The 18,109-nt window shown below is 36.4% G+C and overlaps 1 protein-coding gene across 7 annotated transcripts in view; it reads right to left on the bottom strand.

Annotated features, from left to right (window-relative positions):
* Window positions 1-16,824, bottom strand: part of LOC128982140 (YLP motif-containing protein 1-like) — a 97,917-nt gene extending 81,093 nt beyond the window's left edge. For 5 of the 7 annotated variants that reach the window (XM_054401193.1, XM_054401188.1, XM_054401191.1 and 2 more), the window contains exons 1-11: window positions 16,610-16,824; window positions 14,586-14,720; window positions 13,617-13,646; window positions 12,746-12,843; window positions 12,267-12,291; window positions 11,304-11,399; window positions 10,790-10,900; window positions 10,330-10,437; window positions 8,576-8,860; window positions 6,347-7,792; window positions 1,413-1,446 (exon numbers count right to left, since the gene is read on the bottom strand). In XM_054401193.1, the coding sequence (XP_054257168.1) occupies window positions 1,413-1,446; window positions 6,347-7,792; window positions 8,576-8,860; window positions 10,330-10,437; window positions 10,790-10,900; window positions 11,304-11,399; window positions 12,267-12,291; window positions 12,746-12,843; window positions 13,617-13,646; window positions 14,586-14,720; window positions 16,610-16,813 (2,572 nt within the window). In that variant the 5' untranslated portion in view covers window positions 16,814-16,824. The remainder of the gene's footprint in view (window positions 1-1,412; window positions 1,447-6,346; window positions 7,793-8,575; window positions 8,861-10,329; window positions 10,438-10,789; window positions 10,901-11,303; window positions 11,400-12,266; window positions 12,292-12,745; window positions 12,844-13,616; window positions 13,647-14,585; window positions 14,721-16,609) is intronic. The other 2 variants (XM_054401192.1, XM_054401190.1) reach the window with 2 other exon arrangements.
* Between the last annotated feature and the right edge of the window lie 1,285 nt (window positions 16,825-18,109).

Raw genomic sequence — 18,109 nt, 5'->3', positions numbered from 1 at the left:
TACGCAATAAAACGTGAGAGGAAACGGTAACACTCACAATACTAAACACTGTTTTAATATAACACTCAATTTATTGCACAACTGAATACGTATGATATAGGCTACACAATGTACAGAAGTTTAGTTACAGTACAGTATTCCTGTTTACAAAATTAAATCAAAGAAATGAAAATTAATTTACTGTACATTGTACAAAAATAAACAAAGTAAGCTAATCTTTTTTCCCAAAGAAATCAGTTATTGTTTTTTGACTTAGATTAGAGGATCTTAGGCTAGCCGCCCTGTTGCGCCAGCGTCGCAGCCAAACTAAATCGTTTGTTGTTGCGGTTTCTTGTTGTTCAATGTATGCCAGTCACTGAGCTAAAATTATAACTGGAGGTAGCACTGCCATTGCAGAAGTCTGTCAAAAGCGTGTCGCTGATTTTGTTAGGTTGGTATAGCAGCAGGTTTTTTCATCCAATAACATGGCTTCTATAACTAGGTTTGCATAGCAGTGAGTTTTTTCATCCAATAACATGGCTTCATTTTAACTCACACCTCACGCAAACATGGCGGCTGGCGACACGCATCTTTGACATTCAGTGCTACCTCCAGTTAGAATTATAGCTCAGTGATGCCAGTGCTCCCTCGATCATTCTTAGACCTTCTGTATGTGATATTTTCTCAGTCGCCCCATCAGATTCATCGCTGTAAAAAAAACTTTTGTCGAATCGGGGTGGTGGGGAGAGCGAGTGGCTCAGTCGCGTCTCGGCATTGAAACAGTTCGCATTGGTCCGGCGGCGAGCGGTGTCGGGTTACAACACCTGCAGCTGCTCTGGCGAGCGGTGTCGGGTGACAGTGCCGTATGCATTCGGCAAAGATAAGCGCTAAGCTACGCAAATATTTGGCCGAGGAAACACAACAGTTGCCAACATTTTACTGTACAGTAGTTTTAACGCATTGCAGGCTAGCGTGCGTATTGCGATAAAAGGAGCACCCAAACGCTCATTACTGTACGTAGTTTGTGCGTGTTTCTTTTGCTTTTTAAATAAAAAAAATCGTTCGAGGACGGCCTCGGTTAACCCGGAGTCTCGGTTAAGCGAGGCTCGGTTAACCGAGGTTCTACTGTACAGTGTAGATTAATACAGTACCTTATCGAAACTATGAAAAAAAATCTGACTTTTATTTTGTACAAAGTTCTTATTTCTCTTAATCTTACTACCCATAGAAAATAATTTTTTACTTTTACTGTTAAGAACATTTTTCCAACTTGTTTCAATGTATTTTAGTGCATAAGACATATTATTGTATATTTTAGGTTAGTTTTTAATCGTGACTATGACATCTGTTTTTTAGCTATGCTATGATTAAAAAAAACGTTATGTGAACGCTATATGTTTATTTATTTATTTACATTCTTATTTCTTTCTTACCTTTTGACATTGGATCAGCCATCCCATCCATTCTCTGAAAAAAATAGACCAATAATTTTAAGATAAGCACAATAAATTTAAAATACCCCCACATAAGCAAGCCTACAGACTAAGCAAATTTCCATTTGCCTGATTTGATTTTCAATAAAATCTATTCAATTCTATTCGTTCTATCTGCGAGTATTCGATTTTTTGAATAGTTTGACGGTGGTCGAATAGTTCGGACCTTTTCGAATACTTCGCATCTGGTCACATAATTAGTTGGAGCTTTGGAAAACATAAAACAAATCAATTTGGCCAAAAAGGTGTTTCAAGTAATTAATAAAAATTACCATCGGGCTAAAATACGAATAGTAATCAGTTTCTATCGACTATCGAGTGACAACGTTTCATTTTCAACAATTGTGTAATCGTGTCGTGAGTTTCCGATGAAATAATGTCCTCCGCCATTAGCCAAATAAACAAGTCGGTAAAATAGTTCCGTTCTAACTTGGTTTGAAAATAAATAAAAACTGTTAAGCTGCTTCAGATTAAATAAAAATGCAATACAATATTTAATTAAAACTCACTTATATATTATTTTATTATTTTTCAACATTATTAAACTCATTATGAGCTGCAAAACACTACATTAGCATTCATCCGCCTTCATTGTTCTTGGCGATGGCAATCGGGTTCAAGTTACGTTTTGTTCTGGGATCACGGTAGACCTCCATAAATCTAGCATACGACACTGATGTGACTATTTCAAGGGAAGTAAAACTGAAAAAGTGATGGCGAATAAGATACCGGAACAAATTATACTGAGTTCTATTATACATGGTACCAAAACACGCACCGTCACCTTTATAAACTTGAAATATGATATAAACAAATGTTGTCTGCTTGATAGATTTGCCGTGATCCCAGAGTAAAACGTAATTCACACTTGCTATGGAAGTCTGCTTCTATTCTTCTGCTTCTCTAGCAGACAACAATTTCTGTTCTTTCTTTTTTCTATTGCATTAGCGCAAGCTGTGTTACAAGACAAGAAGTTTTGAGGTTGGAGTTTAGAGACAGTTTGTTTAGCACGTCTGCGCTAAGTATTTCAGCTAAACTTAGTAAAAATTGGTGTATATTTTGACAACAGTTGCTTTTATACAGATAGATATTGCCTAAAAGTTGTAGGCCTAGGCTTCATTTAAGTTTGGTTGAATGAAACCAGACGGATTCAGATGAAGAAGCCGATTTAGGCCTAAATGTGCCTTCAACATCATCACAAGAATTTTAAAAATAAGTAAAGGAGTTTAATTCACAGACAGCCAAAAAACAATCCGGAAGAGGGTACTGGCTGACTTCCACCGCTCATCATAGTTACCACCCAAAATTACTGTATTATATTTGTTTCAAACCAATGAATGTTTCTCTCTTTTTACAAATCTTGTTTTCTTTGTTATTGTTGAAATTCATATATTATTGTTATTGTAAAACTCCTATATTTATTGTTATTGTTGAAACTCATATATTTATTGTTTGTCGTTCATTTATTTTTTCACTTACTATTCTTGTTTGTTGTTCTTGTTCATTGGTTATTATTTAAAGTTCTGCTTTGTGTACGTCTATTTTGATAGCCTACTGCTCAAATTGTATTTACTTACTGCATGTCTTTGTCAAAAATTATTTTTGTATGTATATGTTTAAGTTAGATTAAGTCATGTATACAACATATTGTAAATTTGTTCTTGACCGTTGGAAGGTAAAATAATAACAGGGTGGCTAGTGAAATCACATTGAAAAATTCCCTGACTTTTCCCTGACAATTCCATGATTTATTTAAACTTTCCCTGATCGACAAATTCAACATTACAATTTTAATACTAACTAATTCTTCAAAAGGACTAATCTTTATCTGAAGAATATCTTATGTTTGTTTATATGAAAAACAAAAACATACATAAAATCTATAGATACAGGCTAGCTTATATTCAAACTTTGCAACTTACCTTAATAAAATTAAACTTGGTTTGATAAGATGATACGCAGTTTATAACAAAATTTAATTTGTACAAAAACACAAAATTGATTTGTACAGACATATTTCTTAGTTTCCACCCACATGGCACACGTACTCTCACCAGATCGACCTTTCCTAACAATTATTAAAGTTATTTTAAAGCTTTTACAATTTTCCCTGACTTATGACAAAATTCCCTGACTTTTCCATGACTTTTCCAGATATTTAATATTCCCTGACATTTCCAGGTTTTCCAGGTATTCCAGGTCACTAGCCACCCTGAATAATAATAATAATAATTTGGAATTTTTTTTGCAAAAAGGGCTCTGTTGCAGAATGCAACACGTGTAAAAAGTCCTTAAAAGTAGGTTAAAAGTTAATAATTATACATTTCCTATGTAACTTAATGAACTCAGTTTAAGTTTAAGTTTAAGTTAGCCTACGGTACATTTAGGCTAAAAGGGGCTTAATTATTTCAATCGAAGATTTAAACTAGGTACTGTAAATGGTTAAATATAAGGCCTAGGTTCTTGTACCTTCAAACCTAGTTGTCCCGTAGCCTAAGACCAAGTCATGAGATTAGGCTATGTTAAGTTATGACAACAAGTTTTATTTTAGGCATACCTTTTTAAAGTTTATGTTCTAAAACATAAACTTAGGGCTGACAGTAAGTTGTAGGCCTAAATCCCTACTTAGTAAAAGAAAACAATGTGCGTTTTTATTTGGTTATAATGATTATCACTGCCCAATTGGTTGAATGTGTTTTACAAAATTTGTTATTGGTAGTGCTTTATAATTTTGACTAATAAAACTTGGTTCAGGTTTGTACCTTTACTTATTATAAATCTAAGTTCAGTTACCTATTGAATTAAACTAGGCCTAAATTAAATAAACAAAAGATACTAGGGATGGACGGATCCCGAAATTTCGGGAATTTTTCGGGAAAAAAATATTCCTGATTATCGGGACGGGATTACCTTTGATTCGGGAATTTTTCGGGACGGGATTTGGTCCGATCGTCGGCGATTTTGCCGCTTCGCGAGTGCCGATGACGCCGCTATTGCGAGCGATAGGTCTGCGAACGCAGGAGACGAAGTCATTTCGACGATTGTGCCGTGGCCGCGGAGTCATAACGACGATCATGCCGTGATGGCGAGTCATACCGACGATCGCGCCGTGACCGCAAGTCATACCGACGATCATGCCGTGACCGCGAGTCATACCAACGATCACGACGTGACCGTGGAGTCCTGCAGACGATCGCGCCGTGACCGCGACTATTGGACCGACGATCGCACCGTGACCGCGAGTCATACCGACGATCACGACGTGACCGCGAGTCATACCAACGATCACGACGTGACCGTGGAGTTGCCGACGATCGTGCTGTGATCGTGAGTCATACCGACGATCATGCCGTGACCGCGAGTCATACCGACGATCACCCCGTGACCGCGAGTCATACCAACGATCACCCCGTGACCGCGGAGTCATACCGACAATCACGCCGTGACCGCGGAGTCATACCGACTATCGCGCCATGACCGTGAGTCATACCGACGATCATGGCGTGACCGCGAGTCATACCGACGATCACCCCGTTACCGCGAGTCATTCCGACGATCACCCTGTGACCGCGGTCATTTTGACGACCGCACCGTGACCACCGGTCATTTTGACGATCGCACCGTGACCGCCAGTCATTTCGACCGCGAGTCACAAGTTTCTATAGGTACCTGTAAATTGTTAACCATTTTTTGGTTTTTAATAAATCAGTGCCACAAACGGTAAAAATTGATTTTGTATGTCTTTTTTGGTAACTGCAATACTCAAGACATTCTTTTTATGCACAGAAAAATATCCCGTCCCGTCCCGAAAATCGGGAAGGAAATAAAAATCCCGTCCCGTCCCGAACTAAAAATTCAATCCCGTCCATCCCTAAAAGATACATTTACAACCTACACTTATTCTGAAAAAAATATACCAACAGTTTTAGTAATTAAGTTATTGAGAGTTGACTTGATATTGATTTCAAGTTTTCATTATTTGAGGGTTAGTATTCGGATAAAAAATGTTCACTATTCTAATACTATTCGAGGGAAAGTATTCAATTTGAAATTCTCTCTATTCGATTCGAAAAGAAAAAGTAGTAATCGCACACCCCTAGTAATTACAAATAGTAAGTCTATCGCGATCACGGTAAATATAATGTATTTCCCACAGTAACAGAAACGTCATCCATCACTGTCTCCTGCAATAGCGGCAAAATCCTGAATATCTCCTGCCGTTTGAAGACATTATTGTTGTCTCCCGTGGTCACGGAAACGTCAATCTTCCGAAATCATGGCAAATTCCTGAATATCTCACGTGGTCGTGTGGTCATTATCATTGTCTTCTGCAGTCATGGAAATGTTATCATTGTCATCCGCCATCACGGCAAAATCATAGATAGCCTATCTCCTGTCACAACGCAGACGCGTTTTGCAATCGTAAAAGCTGGGCTTGAGCTCAATTTTCCATCTTTGTGCTTGATCTCTCAAGCTTGTATGTAGGCTAGGCTCAACTACGTTCAAAAATTGAGCTGCTCACTAGCTTACCTCTATAAGTTTAATAAATGTATGGGGTATGCAATTTTGTTGGTGAATATTACAAAAATTACAACAGATTTATAAAGTAAACACCGCATATTTAATAAATGTATAGTGTTGAGGAGAGTATTAAGTGATTTAGATATGTGCTTTTAAGTCTAGGTATTTAACAGTTCAGGATAGCATGCTTAACTAAAGGTACTATCAATGACAGTAAAATATTTTAACAATTACTACATAAGCATTTTCTTCCTAACGCCAACGCCTTTCCTAATTTAGGTAAGAATGCTATCCTTACCTACTAATTTACTAACCGTTAGTTACATACACTTGATACTACTTGTATTACTCACCGGTGGGAACATCCCTGGGCCTTTGCCTGGTGGTCCTCTCCTATTTTCATGGTCTGGTGGAGGTCTGCCACCGTAGTCCATTGGAGGTCTTCCTCCGGGACCTGCAAAGTCATCACCAAATGGTGGACCAGGACCGAACCTATCATCTCTATTGCTTCCTCTACCTCCCAAGTTGTCAGGTCCTCTAAAGTCAGGATTTTCAGGTTCATCAAAGTCACCAAAGCTTCCTCGTCCTCGGTCAGTTCCGCCCCCTCTGCCATCACGACCGAACCTTGGTCCTCGCTCACCATCAGGACCAAACCTGTCATAGTTTGAGAACGGATCATCGTTTTCTCGATCACCAGGGTAATGCCCCGGGCCATCGTATCTCCCGGGTGGTCCATCTGGTTTTCTTCCAGGAGGACCGCCAAACTCACGACTGGGTGGGCCGTCAAACCTGTTATGAGGTCCATCAAATTTTCCAGGTGGGCCCCTAAACTTGCCTCTATCTCCTGCATTTTTGTCAAAGCGATCCATTCCCCTCGGACCCCCTCTGTCATCGATTTCAGGCCCCATGTTGTTGTATCCTCTGCCTGGAGGACCAGATCCAAATGGACCTCCTTTGAATCTATCAGGGGGACCCCCTTTGAAATTAGGAGGACCTCCGTATCTATCCTCCGAGTCATTGTACTTTTCTTCGTCGTTGTTCTCTGCAAACGGATCATTTTCATATTCATTTTCTTCACTGTAGTATTTTTCCCACTCTTTAAGCTTATCTTGAGTTTTTCTTTCTAGGTTTAAGTTTGGCGGGGCTTGATCTGGATCAAAACCGTCCATTAAACTTGGCAAGTTCTTTTGGTTATTAGGACCAAAATTTTTCCTTGGCTCATTTCTGTTTTCAGAAAAATTTGGTTTTGGCGGGAAGTTTCCTTGGTTCTGATTAAATGGTGGACGATTATTGAATTGGTTGCTCCCAGGACCAGGAGGGGGTCCCTGCATGTTTGGAGGTCCTTGCATGTTTGGAGGTCCTTGACCCATGAAGGGAGGACCACCCCTCGGTCCAAACCCTGGTGGTCCAAAGTTGTTCTGTCCTTGCATATTTGGGGGCATAAAGTTGTTCGGTCCACCTTGAAAGTTGGGGGGCCCTGATGGAAAATTGTTCGGCGGGCCTTGAAAATTCCCTTGATATCCTGGAGGGCCTGACTGGTAATTCCTTGTTCCTTGTTGGCTATTATCTTGACTGGGTGGAGGAAAGTTAAACGGGTTCTTGTCGTCAGAAGAGTGCATCAACGGCTCAGTCACAGGCACCTGGGGAGGTTTTTTGCCCCTCTCTTGGTTGTCTCGTGATTCAGCTGACCTTCCACCTCCTCCAGCAAGAAGATCTAGGCCGGGAATACCTTTAGGAGGAGCTCTTTGGAAACTTGGCGGAGGTTCATTCATTTTAAGGGGTGCATTCTGGTCTGGGACCTGTAATTAAAATTACTCAATGAACTAAACAGTAGAGAACTAATACGGTAATATTATTGCAATACATTATACAGATTCACATTGGTAGAACAGTTAAATATTTGAGTTATATTATATTTCAAAACATAGTGGTTATAAACCTGTTACTTTTTTTTTTTTTTTTTTTTTTTTTTTTGATGCCTGTTATAAAAACAAACTAGTCTTGTCTCTTTTTACTAAACCTGTTCTTACTGTAAATAAAAACTACTTCTTTAAGTCTATTACACAGCTCCTTAGTTTTTTTTATTCACTTTTAAACATAAACCAAACATAATTTTTTTTGTTTTATATTATCTACTGTCATATGTTTATCACATTCAAACACTTTACGGGAATTATTTGTTTGTGTCAAAATCGTATATTATTGTATATAGTTCATATATTTATTCTCTGTTAATTTTGTTGTTGCCATTTTGTTACCGGTAGATTTACAAATTCTATACCTTGTTATGTTTGAATATGCTGTATTGTAGCACTAAATTTAAGACTGTGATCAACATCTTGGGAACTAATTTATGTTTTAGAATAATTAAGGACAGACAATAAATCAAGACGAAGCACCTGTACGTGTGATTTTCACAAATTTGTATGTTATGTGCAAATAAATCATCATTATCATCATTATAATAAAAATCTTTTTCCAAGTATCAAGGTTCCAATCTCCACAAGCAGGTAGGCGGCTAAAGCCACAATTATTTACAAATGCTATGTATACAAATGGTTTGAAGAGCTTATTTCACTCACAGATAAGTCTGGTGGCATGACTGGTGGATGGTTGACCAGGTCAGGGTTCGCTCCCACCATCCCTCCCACAGGAGGCACTCCCATCATCCCTGGGAAGCCGTAGCCCTGGTAGCCTGGGCCTGGGAAGGGTGCTGGGAAGCCTGCAGGAGGCATGATAGAGGGTGGAGGGTAGCCCATGGTGGGGAACATCTGACTAGCCGCAGTTGCAGGAGTGGTGGTCACACTCGCGGCACTCTTGGAAGCTTCTGCTGCTGCGGTGTTAGTAGCTTCTGCCAACTGAGCAGCCTGAAATCAACAGCCGTGCACATTTAAATAGTGAAATTGCCATATGATATATCTATTGCATACTATACTAGTGTGAGGATTAACAAATTATCTGGATTTGGTATACACCCTGTCCCTTACAGATGCAATCGAAAGACAGTGTGTTTTAGCATTACATAAGCGGAATAGCTTTATTCCTTATTTGCAGGCTTAAACTTCATACGCATACAGAATTTGCATCTTCCACGTAGGCCTACAAGCATTTTGTCAATTGTATATTATTACTCACATCTGTAAATGAACACTTTGAACACAAATAAAAAATGTGCAAGGCCATCAGTCCATCAGTAAACCTTTCTACACTTTAGTTTCAGCATCATCAAATCGTATGGCACAAAAGAGAAACAAAAATCATTTAAAGTCATAGTACTACGAAAACTGAATGTCTCGTTCAGTCCTATCAGTAGCAAATAAGGATTGCACATCCTCGTGGCTTTATTTTAATACACCTGATAAGTAGCATAATGAGTGCCTTCATTTCAACTCTATCTGTATGATTCGTAAACTGGCAATCGAAGGCATTTTCTCTTTAGCAAGAAGCCATCTGTGTTATCTTCTGATTAATATGTTATACGATTTTGTCCAACAAATCATCCATCAGTTATAAGAATTCTCCAAGTATCAATGGGGGTTGATAGTTTTTTTGTTCTTTTGCGTTGCCTATGATTCCTCAAAATTGTGTCATAATGTTTGAAGCTTGGGTTCGGCTCAATGCAGGAGCTGCCTTAGCCTACTAAAATCTATTTTTTCCATAGTCAAATTGTCAAATCATCATCATCAACAAAGGTCTCATCAGCTTGTCCTCTGCCATTTTCTCTTCCTACACCTTGTCCTCTACTTCTCCCTTTCCCACTTCCTCGTTCATGATCATGTCCTCGACCATGTACAATATACAATGTACTTCATCTATATCATCATGTCCAATAAGGGGACGATGTAGCACTTTCCTCACTGGTTGTGTCATAGTCCGAGTGATATAATGGAGCGTCAGAACAAATGGACATCATCTTAAAAAAAATTATAACTTTGTTCATCGTTCATTTTTTTTTGCACTAATGAAACAATCATATCAGCCCTCTAAACTCTTAACTCAAAAACTATTTTCCCACTATTAAATAATCACAGTATGTAGCGGAGTATAGATAGGTCACAAATAAACAACGAAAAATTACATTAGTAGTATGGCTGCAAAGTATGGCTCTTAGGACCCAAATACACAATAACAACATACAACAGTCAAGGTCAATTCTCAACTGACACTGGGTGCAAGTAAGGCGGAAGAGTACCTAAAATGCTACTGACCTGCACTCTCAAGGATATTAAAATAACTCAATCACAACCAGACCATACCAGTTAATGGCTAACCTAGGTTCTTGTGTCTATGTTACATAATTGATTGTGCAGGATGTCTACAGGTAGTTGTATCTTACCCTCTCCTCTGCTAGTTTTTGCTCCCTCTTCCTCTTCATCTGCTCCCTTCGCTGTACAAGCTGTTCCCTCCAACTCTCCCACTTAGCTTCGTACTCTTTGTACTGCTCCTGTCAAACATACAGTAACAGATTACAACTCAAATCCTTTAACACTTGTGGCTTGATGACAACTGTTGTATGTTGTAATATGTTCAACATTTTTAAAAACCTCCCAAAAGATTTATATTAGAATGGTAAATAGTGGCAAAGAAAAGGTAAAAGCCGATCCTTAGTTAAAAGATCCACTACCATTGTACAACAATCACCCTTCTCTTGCATTGTTACCTCTTTGTGTACCAATAGACTTGAGATTGCTCAAGTATCTTCAACTAAATCATCTTTACTGGCCTGCCTAGAGCTAGCTTTTTGCAGTTGTTATAATAATTATCACTATTGCCTCTTAACACTACCTAATACTAACCTTATCAGGGTGATTTATATTTTGTTCTTTCCACTTCATAAACTGCGCTTCCCAGTTTTTGAACTGTTCGTCAAAAGCTTTTTCTTGCTCAGCCATTTCTTCCAAAGTCTCCTAAAGAAGAATATTAATCAAATGTAATATTTAGTTTAAGACTGATCCTTACATTTTTTATTTATCAAACTAAAAAAGGTATATTAGAAATTGAAAACTATATATCAGTATAAAGCGCTTACATACCTATAAAATATTATGATACATAAAAATTTTGTGAGTTGGAACTAAAAAAATAATTTGATTTGTATTTTGTATCTGTTAGCCCCAGGCTGGACTAACTTGCTCAGGTAAGCTAGCTAAACTCTGTCTCCTTTTCATTATTCTAGTTTGAGTTTCTATAATTCAGATCTGATTACCTCGTGAAATCTAAGATACAGATCATGTTTATTTGAACAATACATTATACTTTTCAAAAAATAAGTAGACATAATTTAAATGTCACAGTAGAGAAAGGATTTACCTTTGTATCTTTTTTGGCTTTTTTGCTGGCTTGTTGAGGACTGGCTGTGTCAGTATCAGGTTTGCCTCCTTCATATCCTCTCTTATTACTTTTGTCCTAAACATTACAACAGACATTTAATATTTGCAAATAATATTTTAGTATGCCTTTTACAACTTAAGCTCTAACAGAATGTTTTATTTTAAGGACTTTTAGCAAATAATCTTGTAGCATTATTCTCAATGGTCTTGTATTCTAGGGTAATCTTGTGTCAGTTTATTGCAGTACCGTATAACAAAACTGTAGATCAAGTGGCCACAGTGTAGAAAGTGATTAGAATATAATGTTGATTAAAGCCATAGTATAAAACCACTGATGCAGCAACATGTGGATGAGGTTTAAAATAGGAAAACCGTAATGTTGTTTGGCTATTAAGGAGTAAAACCAAATAATGTACCACCAGAAAATGTAAACCAAATGTAAACCAGATAATGTAAACCAGAATGTAATACTTGACCAATCCTTTAACTTAACTTAGGTAAGGTTAGGTTAGGTTGGTTAGGTTAGTTTATGTTAGGTTAGGTGAGTTAAAGGAATTGTCAAGTTTTACAATAGGTAGGCCTACAGAGTTTCTAATACAATTCAGTTACAGACGACCACACATTTACGTATTCAAATGGTTTGTTAAGATGTTGTCAAACTATTAATTTCGGCTTTAGAGAGTGTTTAGACAAACAATTTTATCATAGATTCTTACCTTGTTTTTATCAATTAATTTTATATCAAGGCTTTAACTTTTAATTTTCTTATTATAAACTAAGACAAGAGCACAAATATATGAAAGGAAAGAATATACTGTGGATTTTAAAATAAAATGCACTTATATTTACTGAGCTTTCATCAGATTTTAATAACTTCTTTTAGTTTTAGTTGCAAGAAAAATGATTAAAAATTACACTTTTGAATGGTAAATTTAAAAATTACCTGGGATGAAGAATCTCCAGCCGCTCTGTAAAAACAAAAATAATTTTAACATTTATTTGTTTTAATAAACAAATTTATCAAATAACTAAAATGAGATAATCTCTGTACAGTTATGAATTTGTTTAGGCCTATAGTTATTAATAGGCCTTAACACTAAAACAGTTTTTTTTTTTTTTTTTTTTTTTTTTTTTTTTTTATCTAGTAATGTAATACAGAATGATAATTCTTTAAATAAAAGAGTAAGTTTGATATTCATCTAAATAGTAGGCCTATGCTTTACAATGAGAGTAAGATGATACATGTTTATAAAATGGAACATGAGAACTAAACAATGTCATGTTTTACTACTGTACTTTCATGAATTATATAAATTTCAGATTTCAGTTCATAAAACTCAATTATGTAGGCTAACTGAATAATCTTGGAAACAAATTAGCCTATGTGTGTACAGAAGTTGATATTGTAAAAGCATCACTTACCCCTTATCTGTGCCTGGGAGGGGAGGGGCTCCAGTTGCAGTCAAGGGTGCCACTCCGGCAGCTGTAGGAATACCTCCCATCGCCATCATGGACTGGTACTGCCAACAAAATAAATGCCATTAGAAGGAGGTAATATATATTTTCACAATAAATGGCATTTCAGATATATTTAATTTTTAATATTTTCAGACCATGTTTGTCTTTAATCAATACTTGTTTTTCAATCAATACCTCTTTCTCCCTCTCTCTAATTTAACTGTTCTGTTTCCATTTAACTCTCTCAGATCTCCGTATATTTACAGTTAGTAAGAATTGTATCTTTAAACAAAATACAAGTACAGGTTAGCTGCAAGCAAATTTTCTTGAAGTTTTTTTGCCAATGTTTTATATTGTAAGGCTTTTATAGCGTTCCAGAATAATAACTTTAAAATAATGCAATTGATATTGGAAGGTTTTAAAATCATGGGATCAGTCCACTAATGTCATTGATCAGTTCAAATCAAAGGTTTTAGACCACTAAAAAACTGCATTGGGTTTAAAGTATTTAAGGATTTGACGATGGAAGAAGTTGCAATTTTGATTAAACAATTTTATTGGAAACATTTAAGAATCCATTAAATTTACGGGTTACCCTTCTTTCTAGCAATTCTTTTAGCACAAATCAAAAGATTCGTTTGACTTTGTTGACAACATCATTGCTTGATTTTTACAAGCCTAAACAATCTCTAAGCTTAAAAGGAACACTTGACAAAATGTAAGTATATATAGTGATAATTTCTGGTTGTAGTTTTACTATTGAAACTCCAGTATAAAATGTTACCTAGGGTTGTCTACAGAATGTAAACTAGTTATAAAATCAGCTGCAACCCACCTTAAACTTTTTAACCATCTCAGGAGTCCACTGGTGTGGATGCACAACACAAAACACACAACTCAAAACACCACAAAACACATGCAACACAACATCACTCACACAGACAATCAACACAATACAGTAACAAAAGATCTGATCAGTCGAGGTAATTCTAGCTTATTGAAAATATACCCAGATAACTTGAAAATGAGGTTCCAATTTTTCCATAATATATCATTTTAACGTTTCTGATATTAAGTTATGTATTTGTCTTCCTTTCAGGAGGTGGTAAACTTGAAAAAATGTGTTATTTTGAGTAAGTTACTTTAATTTGTAAACTAATTTAAGGGTAAAAAATTGTTCAGGAAATATAATAATTGAGAAAGTCAGAACACAACCGACGCTCTGGTGCATAACAAGGTACACAAACTGAAGACTCTCAGTTAATAACATTTAGTACAAATGTAGACCTACTGAAAAGGACATATAAAAACCGGGAATGGAAAATACTGAAATATAAAGGTCTCAGGAACTTGTACTGAATACCATAGTATTATGATTGTGATAAGTAGACCTAAAGGAATGTGATGTCACGGTCATGTGTGTAAGAAGAAAGGAAGATGCAAGAGAACGGATGTAATAGTTAGGCCTACGATTGGAAATCCTCAAGATTAGGTGATCTGATAACATTAGGTGATGATTTCAGTAATGATATTCCTTATAGTGGCATTATTTTAACCACAATGAGAAAGCATCGATTTAAAATCAGCCTAATGATAAATAAACAATAGCCTAGTGATGATTAAGTACACAAAAATTCTTGTCAACGGTTATTTTAATTTTAATGGGCTAAATTCTAGGCAATTATTGTGGGGATTTCTCAGGTGTTAATGTCTTTCAAGCATTTTACACTTGATCCTTGACTGCTTATAACTCCCAAAGGACATAACACCAATAAATCGACTACCACAGTGTAGTTAAACTCACCTTGTCACCATACTGTGCTTGCCATTGGGCATACTGCTGCTGCCATTGCTCCCACTGCTGCCATTGCTGTTGCTGCGCTGCAGTGGTCGCTGTCATTGGCCATTGTGCTGGTGGGTAAGATCCTCCTGGCACTGCCTACAAAAAAATACAGTTTGAGAGAAATTAAAATTTTTTTCTAACATAGCCTTCGAGCAAACTAATCCAGCAATGTAAAGAGAGTTAGAAAGTTATTAAATGGCTTTTAATAGAGCTGTTGGGTAAGGCTAAACTCTAACTCTGTAGTGTGAACAAAATGGTAAATAAATCCCTTTTGAACATCAAACAATGGCACCTACATTGTTTGATAAACGTACAACTGTGTTTGATTTTCGTCAACAACAAAAAATGGGTTTGTCATTTAAAACTATCTTGGGGCTATAGAAATAAATTAGTTGATTAGGTTAGTAGGCCTAATCATAATTTTTGTTTCTTAGCAGCTGTTTTATGAACCATTGGTTAAAAAAACAACGGTAATGGTACAAGTCAACAACGGCAACGGTGAGCTCCTTATCATGGAAAATCTGGCAATATCTCACAATTGCTGTGACATCCGTGTCTAAGGCAATATCACTGATCATTCCCTGCAATTGTTAGCCTTTAACTTTCTCGACCCAACAAAGCAAAATGAGAACAAACGACGATTAATGGCATATTTTATGGAGATTATTTAAGATATGAAATTTAAAAGTCCCAAAAAGATTCATATATAGGCTGAATCAACAATTTTTGTTTCAAAATCTATGTACGATTCTTAGTTTATTCGGTATCCATGTTCACTAGCCACCCTGCTTACAACTAGGCCTTAAGATATAATTTGGTGTGGACAAAACTTTCAATTGGTTCACATCGAGAGAATAAGAGGATAGAATCAGAGACCTACAAACTATAAATCCTTGACTCAGCAAGAAACAAGAATCTTAAGTTAAGTCCTGGCCTGGACTTATAGATCCTTGACTCGGCAAGTCAAATTTTAAAATCCAGAGTCTAACCAGCCAAATAAGTTCCAGAGTCTAAAGTTCTGGACTTCGCTAACGCCCTGACTCAGCAAGCCATTTTTTAGACTTCAGAATCTAAAGCCGGTTTAAATCTAGAACTTAGCTAATCCCGAGCTCAGCTACCGGCTCTAAGACTATTTAACTATTTTATTGACTAAATTAACTTAAACAATTATAGACAGCTTAAAGAGCTGTTTCTAAATTGTTTTGTACAGGAAAGACTTCTTAGTTAAGTCACTAACAAGACTAAAAGATCACGCCCCACTCATACTACACTCTTCTCCATTCATACTTTGCTTAAAATACCAACATTTGTATGGTTGCCTCACCATTTCAGATTAAAGTATTTGCCGTGTTTAAAGATGACATCTATCAATTTAGATTTACTTGTAGATTATGAGCAATTTATGCTCATCGAAAAAGTAATAAGAGGAGGTATTTCCCAAGTAGTAACTTGTTTCAGTAAGGTAAAGAACAATTACATTAATAATGTATTCCCAGGTGTTAATGACTAGTGATGATTTTGAATCTTATTACTAATGATGTGTCGGTTCCATTTTATAACTGTTGGGTTCTTGGCCAAAAACGGTTAAACTCAGTTCCTGGTTCCTAGAACTAGGGGTGCTGCATTGTCATAATAAACAGCCATTTGCATGTATGAAGGCAATTTTACAACAAACTGTCTAATAGTTCCGCATACTTTAATATAAATAACTTATATGGCTAACTAGTACACAATGTCTCAGAGTATGCCTTTCCCAATTATCAGCCCCTTCCCCTATGAATCGAATAATATTTTAATCACCATATAATTGAATCTTGATTTGATGCATCAAGTAGAATCAAATTGGAATTTCTATAGTTTTTTGATCCTTTGCACACCCCTTTTATAATTATTAATGGAATCATTTATGCTGTAGTTTGTAAACAATTCTGCAAGACTATAACTACATGATTTTAAAGCTCTAAACAAAAAATAAAAACAGTTACCCCAGGCATAGCTCCGGCAGCTCCATAGTAGGGATAACCCATTGGTGTTTGACCCATGGGGAACCCTGGCAAAGTTGCAGCTGGTGTAGATGCACCAGCAGCTGGAGGAACAGGCGGCACTGGTGGAGTGGGAAATGTTGATGCTGGATAGGTGGCAGCATTGGTGGCCGCAGCAGCAGCCCCCCACTGACCCCAGTTGTTCATAGTGATTTATAAACTCTGCACAAAAGAAGTAAAAAACTGAAGTTTAATTCTAGAATGATATCCTTGACAAGGATCTGTGAAGTAGGTAGGCGACAGATTTGCTAAAAATCTTCATCCACCCTTTAAGGAAGGTATAAGTTAAGAGTCACTAGATAAAATCAAGGTAAATGATTAACCTCCTGTTTATTTATTCTCCATAAAAATAATATAATAAAGGCCTATAGGGATTAAAAATGTAGTTATTTTTTACCCAACCGTTAAGCATCCAACAACGCTTAAGGCTACTAGAAGTTATAGGGTATACTAAATTATTTGTTTTTTGTGTAAAAAATAATCCTGAAAGAAATTACAAAACTTTATTTTTTCGCGGATCCAAAAAATGGAAAAAAACAATCTTACACCCATATAATTATATCTTTATAATATTACTAGCAGAGTACCCGTCCTTCGTACGGGGTTGGCATATAAGTATAAATGCTTATTGTAGTTATGGGAGAGGACACGGTTTAAGAAAATTTTGTCTTTTAATTTATACGGTATCCTATAGTGTCCTACAGTATCTACCATATAGCCCTAATTTTCTACCACTGCACCTAAACCATGAAAAAAAGTTAAGTTCTCATTGTGTACCACAACTTTTTGTTGCTAGTTGGTTAAAATTAGCGTTAGTATTTTTCGCGTTTACTTGTCACAAACATCCATCCATCCATCCATACATCCAAACTTTCTTACTTATAATATTAGTAGGATAAGTAAACTGTTGTAATATTGCTTGTTTATGGATCAATTTTTATCAAACTTGGCAAATGTATTTATTTCATAGTAAGCTAATGATATGTTCCTTAAAATCACACTTCGTTGCCCTCCCTGTAGGCAGCACAAACCTAGGTACTCGTTAAACCTAATGTTATCGTTGGTGCAATTAGTAGCGCCATTTGAACAGCTACTGCAAATCAGCGCTACTATTCTATTTGCTAGCAGCTATACCCGGGCCTTGCATCGGGGTCAGTATGCAAAAGAGACAATGTTGGTTCTTAGAAACATGCCAAATGGTTTTCCAAATGCCAAATTTAGAAACAAAATTTAACTGTACTACTTAACTTGATAATAGTACGTTTTTGTTAAATCTTACTGTGATTACTTATTTATGCTACCTACCATACAAAACCAAAGATAGATTTTAAGGTATAATAAAAGAATGTATTTCATGGTTTGCACTGTAAACAAAAAACTATCACAATAAACCTCATAAAACTCAGAATAAGAGCCTAGATTGATAGGGCAATGATTATAGAA

Source organism: Macrosteles quadrilineatus, unplaced genomic scaffold, assembly GCF_028750875.1.
Source record: "Macrosteles quadrilineatus isolate MER2022 unplaced genomic scaffold, UCM_ALF_1.0 Scaffold_128__1_contigs__length_305072, whole genome shotgun sequence".
Taxonomy (NCBI): Eukaryota; Metazoa; Arthropoda; class Insecta; order Hemiptera; family Cicadellidae; genus Macrosteles; species Macrosteles quadrilineatus.
Note: the sequence above shows the minus strand (reverse complement) of the source record. Positions and strands in the feature narration are given on the sequence as shown.